The sequence below is a fragment of the Kogia breviceps genome, chromosome 11, assembly GCF_026419965.1.
Source record: "Kogia breviceps isolate mKogBre1 chromosome 11, mKogBre1 haplotype 1, whole genome shotgun sequence".
NCBI classification, from domain to species: Eukaryota; Metazoa; Chordata; class Mammalia; order Artiodactyla; family Physeteridae; genus Kogia; species Kogia breviceps.
Window position 1 is genome coordinate 102,708,918 of NC_081320.1, and position 12,849 is coordinate 102,721,766.

At 47.0% G+C, this 12,849-nt stretch overlaps 1 protein-coding gene across 4 annotated transcripts in view; it reads right to left on the reverse strand.

The window, feature by feature from the left end:
- The window catches only part of SNTG2 (syntrophin gamma 2), a 196,594-nt gene that overhangs the window by 34,726 nt on the left and 149,019 nt on the right, over window positions 1-12,849 (reverse strand). For all 4 annotated transcript variants that reach the window (XM_067008273.1, XM_067008272.1, XM_059078848.2 and 1 more), the window contains 2 exons: window positions 11,609-11,647; window positions 4,102-4,218 (listed from right to left, as the gene is read on the reverse strand). In XM_067008273.1, the coding sequence (XP_066864374.1) occupies window positions 4,102-4,218; window positions 11,609-11,647 (156 nt within the window). The remainder of the gene's footprint in view (window positions 1-4,101; window positions 4,219-11,608; window positions 11,648-12,849) is intronic.

A 12,849-nucleotide genomic window follows, 5' to 3' on the forward strand; every position in this document is an offset into this window, starting at 1 on the left:
AGGACCATCTACGCACTGATGCCCCCAAACTCCATCCTGCCGGACAGATGTCGTCCCTGCACTAGAAACAAGGGTACCTAACCTTACTTGATAATCTCCTTGGGGCATCCCTAGATGTCTCCGGCTCAGGAACCCCCAGCACTCACTACCATGGGTCCCATAGGGCTCCGTCTGGGGCGGCAGTGCCATCCCCACCCGGCTGGAACCACAGCCACAGGCACCGAGTGGTCTGCACCTTTGTGCACGTCTCAGTGGGCTTCTTAAATTCTGCCACGTTCTAGGGCTTCAGAGGCGGCGACGTGCTATACTGATGGGATGTACAATTTTATATTTACACCTAAAAATCACATTGTGAAACTACAGGCTTTCTTCAGGATAAGAAAGTTTTCATATTTCAGTGATCTGAGACTCTCATCTGCTAGCAGGCAATTTTGAATGGATGTGAAAAATTTACATTAGCATCTGGCTACCCTAACTCCAGTGTGATCCGTAAATGAACGCGGGGCTCATTCACCCTCACAGGTCTGCATCCTGGACTTCCAGACTCCCCTGGGGTCTTGCTTTTCCTTTACAAGTAACAGCATGAGCCAAATATATAAAAAAGGCCTCACTCTTCTTTTGATGTCGACAAAACCATAATTATCAAAAGATGTTGCTGCTGATGGCTCTGAGAAGAGATGGGGGGGGGGTGGAAAGTATCTCCTGCAGAAACTGTTAGGAATGCGAGTTAATGGAAGATGCACCTGCCAGGAAATGTCGTTATTGGGAGGAGATGTCAGTTATAGGAAAAGACGAGAGGGCAGGTATTTCTTTTCTTTTTTTTTAAATTGTGCAATTCAGTGTTTTTTAGTATGTCCACAGTTGTGCAACTATCACAATTTTAGAATATTTTCATCATCCCCAAAAGAAATCTTGTACCCTTTAGCTGTCACCCTCTGTCCTTCTCCACCCTCTCAGCCGTAGGCCGCCACTAACCTACTTCCTGTTTCTATAGATTTGCCTGTTCTACATACTTCTTATAAATGAAATCATACAATATGTGGTCTTTTGTGACTGGCTTCTTTCACAGGTGTTTCTTTACTACAGGGTAACGTGGCCGTTTCTCCATATCAGAGATGCAACTCTGTCTCAGAGGAATTAGAAATCAGGTAAGGGAGGAGACCCTGGGCAGAGAAACAGAGTGATAGACAGACAGACAGACGAGCATTTCCTGCGAAGCACCTGCTTTCTGCAAACACCTTCTGAACGGGCCCCGCAGAAGAGACAATATGCTGCCGGATCGCACATAACCCAGAACCGGCAATCTCCGGATCTCCAGAACGTTCGTGATACGGGGCTGACGGCCACATGTAATTATCAGCTCACACGGGAGGCTCGCGTCCGGCTGCAGGGAAGGGGCGTGGCTTTGCTAGGCTTACGTGCAAAGTACGTGAAATCTCCCAGGGCACAGACGCTAACGGCAAAAATCCAAGGGGCGGCTGCCAGCCCAGCACCGGATCCACCCAAACCTTAAGTTACCGGGAAGAACTGGGCCAGTTCACCTCGGTTCCCGGAGGAAACCAGGGCTGCTTGCGCCGCCCTTTCCACCTCTGAGGGTCACCTGAGCACCTCCACCAGCTGCATCCAGAATCAGGAGGGGCCGGCGTCTGTGAAAAGACGCGCTGCATCCCGGGTGTGACTAAAATACCCGCAACGTAGAAGACGGTGTCGCCGAACCAAAGGAAAGGGAGGAGCAGGTGTGAAAGCCGCTCACTGGTGCCGGGGAAGCCGGGTGGGGAGGGACCCCGGCCCCGAGGGGGCGCATGGGGAGGACTCAGCCCTCGGCCAGGCCAGAGCAGGGAGCTGAGCAGATTTCAAACTTCTAAGAACCATATTTACGGCAGAAGGAGGCCTGCTCCAGGCAAACCCGAGCAGCTGAGGTCAGCAGTTGATTCGCACGATATGCTGCTGGTGACACGGATCGATGCAAGGAGATTGGCCCTGGGATTTTAAAGTAAACAAGCCAAGGCTGGTGTTAACAAAGATGACATTATCCGTGTGGCGGCTGTGGAGATCCCCCGAGCCCCTCGATTAGGATTTCTGTCCATGAAATTGAAACTGCCAACGGAAGTGGATGAAATCATCTTTCACTATAACAGGTACAGAAATCTGATTAAATATTTAAAGCATCCCTCATAATGTAGAATGTTGTACTATGTAGAGAAAACGTACACCTCGAGAATCTTAATTAACAAGAAAATAAAAATTAGAACTCTCAGGCGTGTGACCTGGGACATCAGTCACTTCTCCCCCAGTTCTGCGGGGGGGAACCCTCCTTCCAGGTACATCGGGTGCAGGTAGGGTGACCCTTTCCTCCTCTCCCAACTGTCACAGGCCAGCGGGAGACCCCTCCACTTGGAGCCTCAGGGTACCGACCCGGCCCTGATCCACCACTCAGGCCCCAGCCGCCTTCTATGTCGCTGCTGTAGGCAGAATTGAGGCCATGGGGGTCAGTTATCTGTGGTTATTCTTATGTTTAGTTTGTTAGACAAAACCACAGAAAGTTACATTTAGCAACAAATGCTAAATAACATTATTGCATTTGAGAAGAACTCAATTATTATGCAAATCTGGAGATCACCCTCCAGCGTCAGTAAATTCACAGCCTTGGTTTATGAAAAGCTCGAGTCCCTGGCCTGGGTCCTGGGGAGAGAAAAGAAGTCGGTGGGAAGACTGGTGAGGTCTGGTGGCGCCCGCGCTTCAGTTCCCAGTGTTGTGTCACTGATAAGCCTTCAGTTTCAGCAAACAGCCCACAGTTCTGTACGGAGTCAGCCCTCAGAAACCTGGACGGAGGGTACGTAGGAATTCTCCTGCCCTGTGCGCAAGTTCTGTCAATCTTTTCTTAAACCACTTTACTGAGGTATGGTTGACGTTCAGAAAGCTATACACATTTAATGTATACAACTTGATGAATCTGAAGATGAGAAAACACCCAAGAAAGCATCACCCCCGTGTTTGCCATAAACGCATCCATCCCTCCAAAGTCAGAGAGGACGAGCGCTGGGGGGGCGTGTGAGCAAAGGCAACGCCCGTGCACTGCTGGTGAGAATGGGAAATGGTGCAGCCTCTGTGGAGATGGTACGGAGGGCCCTCAGAGAGATTAAACACAGAACTGCCACACGACCCAGCAGCCCCTCTTCTGGGTGTTTATCCAAAGGAAATGAAATCGGAGCCTCCAGATCCCTGCCTCGCATGTCTGTCACAGTCCCATTCACCGCAGACAGGACAGGGCGCGATCACAGTGTCCGCTGATGGAGGGGGGGGTAAAGAAAACGTGCCGTGTGCAGACAACGGCGGAGCATTCAGCCTTAGAAGGAAGGAAATCCTTTTATTTATGTTTAATGGCAGAAAAGTAACAACATTGTAGGTAAGCGGCATCTAGCTTTTTAGATGCCTGAAGCTACCAGGTTTTGCTGCTTGTTCGCAGCTCTGATGTTTGGACTCATAGAAAGTGAAATTGCTTTAATTGACAAACTTGGAGGCAGGGCACACACATTATATTTGGTCAGTTTTGGGAAAATGGCGCTGGTAGGAATTAGAAAATGAACTGTAAACTGTAGCATTCGCCGTTAAATTTCTATTATGGGCCCTACTAAATCAGGCTGTTTCGTTTATTTTTATAAAACTTGGGAGATATGAGGGAAAAATAGCTTTTTAGGTTTCATTATTTGACCATTAAATTAGAAATGTCTTAACAGAAGGGTTTTCTTCTATTTTGTTTGTTTTGGGGATTCTGCAGCTATACACTTGATGCTCTAAGACAGCTAAGCCTTCACATCTCCACATCCCAGTCAGCTGATATTTTAAGCAGGAAAACACTCTGAATGTCTTAACGGCTGTTCGATGGAAGGAGAACCATGGACTGGGTTGATTTACGGATTTAGAGGAAGGAAAGCCAGCGGGTCCACACAGCCCTTTCCGTCCGCGTGCGCAGGGGCGGAGGCGGCCGGCCGGCGGGTCGCGCACCCTCTCTGGCCTCTGCCAAGCGCTGGATCAGCTGATGCTTCTCTTGCAAGAATGGCCCCGGCGGCATCCCTCCCAGACCCCCGGGGGCCTGCTTACCGGAGGAGAGGTGAAGACGAAGAAGGACGAGCCCTTCAGGGCCAGGAACTTGGATCTGAAGGTGTGAGAGGGGCCGGCCCCTCCCAGCCTCTCGCGGACCCACCCCGCGTGCGTGACCTGCGGAGCAAAACCTTCAGATTAACAGCCAGGCCTCGGGAGAACGTAGCGGACACGCAACACACCGCGGGCCGCGGACGGGGACGGGGGGGCCTCAGCCGCGACCAACCTCCGACCGCGCGGACGCCACGGAAATGTGTGACATCTGGGTCAAATGCCCAGACTTCCGCCCTGGGCCGGCTCGAAACATGAGCTGCCGAGTTCTCTTAGTTTGGGGCCAGCGCTGGACGTCTCCGCTGCCTCCCATATGTAGCTTTTTCCAACCACAGTGTTGAATTACATCCTATCAGGGGTTAGTATTTGTAATCTGTCTACGAGGTTGCAAAAGCGGCTATTGTATTTTCCATGTCTGTAATAAATATACCGTTAACACACGTGGGAGAAATGGTTGTTTCTTTATAGTTCAACTTCCTAACAGTGAAAATAATACAATATGAGATTCCCACAACTGGCACTGACTATCTAGTGACACAAAATGCAAACTATAACAAATCGGAATATGGTCAAAAAGCTAACGGAAAGAGTAATACAATTTAAAAAGTGAGTGCATGAATTTAAACTAGTACTAAGGTAAAATCCCCGTGTTGTCTCAGCTAAAATTGTAATGTGACACGTACTTTGCACATTTAAACAAAATTAGTAGTAAACTATCACAGACAGGCAGGCCAAGGGCTTTAGGGCATGAACGGTCCCCTGGGCTGTGTGAAGGTGGCTGCCCTCCAGGTCCGGGACCGCAGCCCCGGGAAGCGCCCTCACAGCAGCCGCGGGGGCTCAAGGTAGGTCATTTCCTTTCCATGTTTACTTGCTAAATCACTGACGGGCTTTCAGTCACGCCTGGTGAAAGACTTCCCAGGTCAAGATGCCAGGTGAAATTTTACAAAAGTCCTACTTTCACAGTGTTCCTGGTGATGGAAAGGAGAAAGTTAAAGAGTGTCATTCTACGGAGAGTGGTAGCCACAGCTAACCACTCAAGGTGTTGAAGAGAAGTTGTCTAGTGCATCGGTGTCCTAGATGCACAGAGCTTCGTAAAGTAACCACTGGCTCATGGACTCGTCTTTTCCCTCTCGGTTTAGCTATTGTCTGGTGAAGGCTTAGCGTCACATCAATGTGATACAGTTTCAATGTTCTGACAGAGAGTTTTACTATTACTGTACAAGACCACCTTATTTCATGTGTCCTTGGACTCATTTAATGTTTCCGGGTCCATTTTCTCATCATCATACAATGGGACGAGGATTCCCTCACATGGTAATTTCGAGAATCTAACGCTCGCTGTACCACAGAAAACTCCCTCCCAAAGTACTAGCAGGCAGGAGGCAAGTAGCACACTGCTCGGATGGAATTAGAACTCTGCGGAAACCACCCAAACAGGACTGAGTCCTTGCATGTCTTGTGGATTTGAAACTGATTACACACATTACTTAAAAATGTCTGATTGACTTTTCTCCTTTTTGTCTGGTAGGATCACACAGATACACTGTTGTTCATTGTAACAGTAGCATTAATGCTGCTGTAAATCATAAGACGTGCTCAATTTCCATGATTAAAACAAGCTTCATTTTAATCGGGTTGTTTTCTTACTGCTGAGTCTTAAGAGTTCTCGGCATATTTTAGGGCAGAAACACTCCATTTTCTCTAGCTAGTTCAGCAGCTCCTTGATGTTCTAAAATTAACACAAATTCAGTGGGTGGTTGTGAATTCCACACGCGCCACTGCACAAGCCCAGTGATTTGTATAGTTTATATAAGACAGGATTCATTTTAAGCACGGTTACTAAAAACAATGAATTGCAACTGGATTGAGTTTTACGCAGTGAAGAACAGGGATTTGTGCAGAGGGGAGCCCCCGGTCCACGCGGACTGGGTGCGTGGTATTCAGAGGCCGTCCTGGTTACTAAGTTGGCACAAGACCACCTTGCTGAGAATCATCCAGAGGCGGCGGGTGTTTGGTAACGTTTCACAAACCAGTCATCGTTGTAGGTCGCAAACGGCATGCTTAGCCGCATGGGATATTTTTACACCTTTATCAGCGCTCACGAGACATCCTGTGGTTCTGGACAATATTCACCCCGTTACCCTCTTTCTGAGGGGGCTGCCTTCTCAGTAGCGGGGTGGGGACCACAGGTGACACTCAGTGAAAGCAGCTCCAGGGGCAGGAGCTCTGGACGCCAGGCTACATCAAGCCCATCAAGGGCTCTGTGTTCCACGTCCTTATCTGCAGAAGGGGACGGATGCCACTGCACGCGCCTGTTCCGAGGGCAGATGCCGCCGTTTGCATGGCGATACTCAGCGCCCCACGATGTCAGATCCTCTCGGCATCTCCAAGCAGGAGCAGGGCTGTCTTTTCTGGGCTCTCACACTGCTTCCCTCTGGGCCTGCGTTAGACCACATGCTCTCTGGGGACGAGACCTGTGTCCTTACCTGTATCTACCCCACATCCGCAGGACTGGCAGGGAGGGCTCGTCCCCTAAAATTTCTGGAAAGAAGCCATGCGTGGCTCTTCATCTATCACTACCCGTGACTTTATGGGAAGTGAAGCAATCACAGCAGGGAGGGCCTGCTCATTGTATCCACCGGGTTGGCAGACTGGAAGCCTTTGGTTTCACTGATCACCCTCAAAGCGTGGAACCAGCATTTCCAGAAAACATAGGAAATTGTTTACATTCTAAATTATTGCACATTTTTAAGTCAGCAGCAAGCTCAACAATCTGCTTTGATACTATATTTATTACCAGGAATCTTACCAAGATAGTTTTCAAACTACTAAGCTAGTAAGGGCTGGTAGGAATAAAAAATAATTGCCATCCGGATGAAAAACTAAGTAATGGAAAGAAAACAGCCCTCGGCGGGTCTCTAGCAATATGGCGTGAGGGTCCCTAAAACCTGTAAACATATTATTTTCTCTGCCAAGAACTCCTAAGAGACCAAGCTTCAGCTTTGGGTCTCAAAGGGGGCTGTAGGGAGGACAAACTGCTGGTTTTTCCTTTATTTTTTAATCATATATTCAAATGCTGACAAGTCTCCCATGGTCCTCTCTCTCTTCATGAAATACTTAGTCATAGACTGCAATGTGGATTCCACAAGGGATGAATGATATACTGGAACCTGAATCATAGGAGCTTAATTTAAGACAGGGCTGTAATACGCACAGACGTGGGAATATAGATAGGTGATAGATAGTTAGATGATAGATAGATGACAGATAGATAGATAGATATAGATAGATGATAGGTAGATAGCTAGCTAGATGATAGATAGGTAGATAGATAGATGATAGATAGGTAGAGAGGTAGATAGATATGATGGATGGATGGCTAGATTAGATTCACATTATAGACTGGTCAAGGGTGAGTAGAAAGCTGAAAGTGTAACTTCTGGGCTGAAATGGAGAAGCTGTGGTTCATTTTCTAGCACAGCAGCAGCAAGCGTTCTTTTGTGAGGACAGTTTGTCAAGGGATAGATTTTCCACCTGATTCTCACTCAGCCTGAGCGTTGCTGCCCTGTTTCTCTGGAGACGCAGACACTGGTCGTGGAGCCCAACCCTCCTCGGTCCTGCTGTCCTCCTCCCCCCCCAGGCCTGGGGCAGCGTCTTGTGTAGGTCGCTGCTCCTCCTTCCATCTGGTTAATACAGCCCTGCGCACAGCATCCAACAGGAGTTACATACTGAGACGCAAACTAGGAACTCCTTTGCTGGCCAAGACGGAAACATACAGATTGTTAATAACCTGAAACGTCTATAAATTGGATGTGAAGTTAATGAAATTCCATATGTAATTTAATTCTGCCTGTATTAATTAGCAAAGAAATAAGTTATCGCTTAGCTATTACTGGAAACATTGGCTGCTTTATGAATCTTTTTTAGGTATACGCGGTTCATAAATAATTTTAAGGGAAGCTAATTTTAAATTTTACATTATGAATTTTCTATGGCTTATTACATAATCCAAGAAATGTATATTATAATTTTATGAACACCTACCTGTCCATCAGATAATAACTGTACAACTACTCTGTTCCTTTTCACAGAAAAAGCTAAAATAACTTGAATTATTTCAGCTTCTTTTGGATTTGGTGATCAAGGTCCCCATATTTCCTTTGATTCAGGTTTTCGGGAAGAAATTTATTTTGGAAAATAGATTCTTGCTGTTTATGCAGGGTGAACACATGTCCTGGTTTTCCTGGGATGATTCTAAAGTCACTCCTGTTGTCTTAGTGTTACTTTTAGGTCAGTCTCCATCCCGGAAGGAACTGTCCCAGTTTGGATGACAAATTATACAGTCATTTTACTTACCAGATATAAGAGTCTAAAAATCTATACTTATGCCTTTTGTATTATCCTTCTAATTCTGCTTTCTTTGGTTTTTGTCAATTTCAGTGGTTGTCAATATCTTTACTTTTTTCTTATTTATTCAATATTATTTTTTGCTACATACCAAAATCAATAATTAATTGCTCAAAATGAGGGAAAAAATCCTTCCTATTTTTAAATAGGGCCCAACACCATAAATCTAAACTCCTATAACGCATACAAAATGTTTAGTTTTTGGAGAAAATGTGAAAGCATCCTCTACCGAAAACTCGGCAAATTGGGGCAGGGGTTAGTTCTTTCACAACCTCACATAGTGAGGCCTGGCTCCGATGTTTCTTCCCAGATAAACAAATTCAAGCCCTTAAGTAAATTCAAAGTTATATAGAAATTTTAAAGTTAAAAAAAAGACTTTAGATTACCCTTTGCAACTTTCTTCTCTTATAGATTAAGAAACCAGGGCTCAGGTGTTAATGTGTTCCAACTGCACCCCCAGAGAAGGGATTAGGTGGGATTAGAATCCAGGTTTGACTCACCTAAGGCCACCAAGACTGCCATCACACAAACGTGGCTTCATATAGGACAAAATTTCACTAAGAAAAAACCACAGCGAAATCACTCCACTGCCTCAGAGGCCTTTGAACCGTAATTCATTCCATGTCCTTTGTGTTGGGAGTTTTGCTCCTCAGATAGTTTTAACTTTTCCTGAACGCTGCGTCTTGATTCTCTCTTGTGATTCAGTGATAAAGAGGAGTTAAATTTCAAAACAAAACAAAACATGCTTTGGTTTCCAGACTAGTGCTCTTTCCAGCCGGCCAGGCAGTCATGTACAGCCGCAAAAACGCAGAGTGGGCTCCAAATGCGTCAAGTTCAAGTCCTGTGAAAGCTGCTCAAGTCTCAGTGTAACGGGCCTTCACGTGTGCCCGCACGTGACTGTCCCCAAACCACTGACCCTGCATGATCTGTGTGGGAAGTCAGGGACAGGACGGCCCCCCTCGGGACAGGACATGGAGAAGCTGAAGGAAGGGCTCCACCTGCAGGGCACTCTCTCCTGTGGTCCTGAAAGGAGCAGGGCCCGTGGGGCTCCTGGGCATGGAAGCCTTTCTGTGCTCCCTGTTTCCTGTTTGTAGGAAATAGGCTGCACTCAGCCTCCAAGACCCTCCCTGAGTCCCAAAGGGCAGGTTCAAACAGTTGCTAATCAGGGAAGGGAGGGGACGCAGAGACCAGGGAGGGGCAGCCAGGAAACAATAGCGCAGCCTCAGGGCAGGGCCCTGGTTCTCCCTCCAGGGATACACAGAACAATGTCTTTGAGCTCTTCTGCAGAACTAAACCCCCAACAAATGGAAGATGTTAGTATAGTTCATTCCAGAGAGAAGGTCACAGTTCGGAAACTTGAGAACCACAGGAGCCCATCACAGACCACCTGATGCCAGATGGTCTCTGGATTGAAGGGATGCAGGCCCTGCAGGCACCCTGATCCGTACCAGCAACCCTGCCTCTTGACTATAAGACTCCTCACTACCCCCTCCAGGCCAGGACACACAGTTTTGAGGCCATTAGGCCGCTGTGGCCCGCTTTGCCAGGCAAAGCAATAAAGCTCTTCTTTCCTACTTTACCCAAACTCTGTCTCTGAGATTCAATTCCACGCCCGTGTACAGAGGCCGATTTTTGGAATCAGTCTTGGAAGAGTCTCTGATTCACCAGAAAAAGGGTCCCCCAGGACACTTTGCTAGTTTTGCTTGTGCCACAACAGAAATCCGATTTCAAATGGCACATTATTCTTAGAGACAAAAACACCAATTTGGTCTATTGTCCCACCAGCTTTGGTAAATAAATCCAGAGAAGACAGGCTTTAAGTGTGAACTACAGCGAGGTGTGTCCTCAGGGGAAAAGTCCAAGAGAAACTTCTGTCTTAGAAACACTAAGCACAGCAGAAAAGCTGTATTTTATGTGTAAGAATATGAAACGAGTCCTACATTAACTTGAAGACATTTATGGCACTATTACTCATTAAATAGCTAAACACCCTCATTTAGCTATGTAAACAAAAACAGCTGTTCATAAATTTAAAAAACATTACAACAAATAAAAGTTAGAAGAACCTTTCTTAGTGTTTCTTATCTAATTTTAAAATGTTGACTAGAGGGGTTTAACTTAAAACATGCTCCTAATTTCCTATCTTTTTCAGGAAACATTTGATTGGCAGGTACTTACTCTCTTGAACGCGCAAATTTTATCACTCGGCACTACGCAAAGAGCATCTGTCTCTGAGTGCTATTTAAATCAAACTGAACACATTCCTTTAGTTTGCTTAACTTGAGCCTACGAGGTATATTGCCTCAGACCTATGAAAGACACAACCAGAAAGCTAAGAAGCTATACATTTTTAAAAGTTCACACTTACAGCTTGAACTATGACTTTATCACAAAGGAAACAGAAAAATAATGTAGTGACTTCAAAGTGTAGTTACCTGATACACAGCTAAGTACTTACAGACCTAGTAAATGAGCAGTCCTTGAATTAGAAAACCGGGCGTATTACAGGTTGGCCTTTGCTCTCCGAAGGAATGAGCCAAGGGCTCCTGAAGACGCAGGGCTACCACCACCAGAACATGCGGCCTCAAGGTGAGTAAAGGCCAGCACGGGGCGCAGGGGTGGGGTGCTTCCTTCCCACCTGCAATAGCGGCTGCCTAAAGCCTCCCAGAGTGAAACTTCCTGAACGAGGATGTGATCTAAGAAAATCACAGGATGCTGAAGACTCCAAATTACAGAGGTGTGTCTCAGCCGTCAAACCCCTCTAAGCTTAAACAATCATGTCTAGGTTATCATTTAATCACGATTCCTGAGAAAATATAACTGCCGATAGAGCACTGATAACACGAGCACTCAGGTCAGACGATTCCTCCTACGCTGTTTCCAGGACAAACGAGTAGCTTTCTGGAGTGGACGCTGAGGGTAAGGGTCCTGACTCCAGTCCGATGTGTGCTAATGCTTTCCTGTCAAAATTTCCAAACCGCATTTCAAAAACAGAAAGAGGCTCCCTTCGGGGACATTGTATAATCAACACAAAACCCACAAATCCTACCTGGTCACAAGGAGAACAGCATTTATTTGCCATTTTCATCTGTAGAGAGAGGGAAGCAAGGAGTCAGTATGACAAGTGTATTGATGTCATAAATTTTCAACCCGACTGGCAACGGAGCTTAATTAGCTGCATGAAGTGTCCCTGCACGAGACGTTTCCTTTATGAGCTATTTCTTATCTGAAAACCAAACCAGAGCACGTACAGACGTCTGGCAACAACTCTCAGAACAGAAAACCCAAGGGTGGCATCCCGACGCTGCTGTCTCCAGCCTCAGCTCTTTACTAAGTGAAGCTCTGGGGCAGCGGATGCTTAAATTTCCATGTCGGAAAAAACTGGGGCAAATGATTTCTGTACTCCATGGTCTTAGGTAATTATAGTTTTCACAGTTCACATTTGCTCCCCCTTCCTTGATTCTCCCAGCAATCCTGCAAAATTTAACCAGTGAGGAAATGAAGGTCCAGAGTAATAACAAGGTCAAGACTACCCAGTTGGAAAGTGGCTTTGAATCCACAATTCCGGCCCTAAAGCATTTGCGTTTCCTTCCCTCTACTCTGCCCAGTAGCTACAATGTGTGAGGTTCAACTAGGACCATGCATTTCTGCCAGTATCAAGCTACCACTACCTGGTTTTTTCTTTTCTTTTTATCCATCCAGATACCTTTGGAATTCAAAATGTCCCGCTGGAAAACTGAGGTCTGAGAGAGGGTCTAGTACCTCCTGTGTGGCTGAGAGCCTCTGAGGTCGCTGGAATAGAAATCTCACACTGCCGCTTCCCTGATATTTCGAAGTGCTCAGGCGCCCTCTGCTTAGCAGTTTCCAGGAACGAGGCAGGTGTGAGAGGAAGGCAGGGCTGCGGTGGGGCCTGAGCGCGGCTGGCTACGCCGCGTGCATCCGGACCCCCGGGCTCCTCCTGCCACCAGCTTCCCCGGGCCAGAGCAGACCCTGGGGTGCAAATGTGGACAAGGCGGCAAGTCACCCGCAGGCGCTGAGAACAAGGAAACGGGTCCACGGTCTCCTCGGGCCAAGGGCTGGTCCTGGCGTGAGCCTCCCGCGGCTGTGGCCATCGGCTCACTGCCGGGATACAGCGGTTGCTTTAGGGAACTGAGTATTTTACTCTCACCCCATCTGGTTTTGTTGTTTCATTTTGAAGTTTCATATTGACCTTGATCGTCAAACAGACTCAAAGAGACAGAGCGCTTTTTCTTTCCTGGGTGCCTGCGGGGAGCCACTGAGAAGGGATAT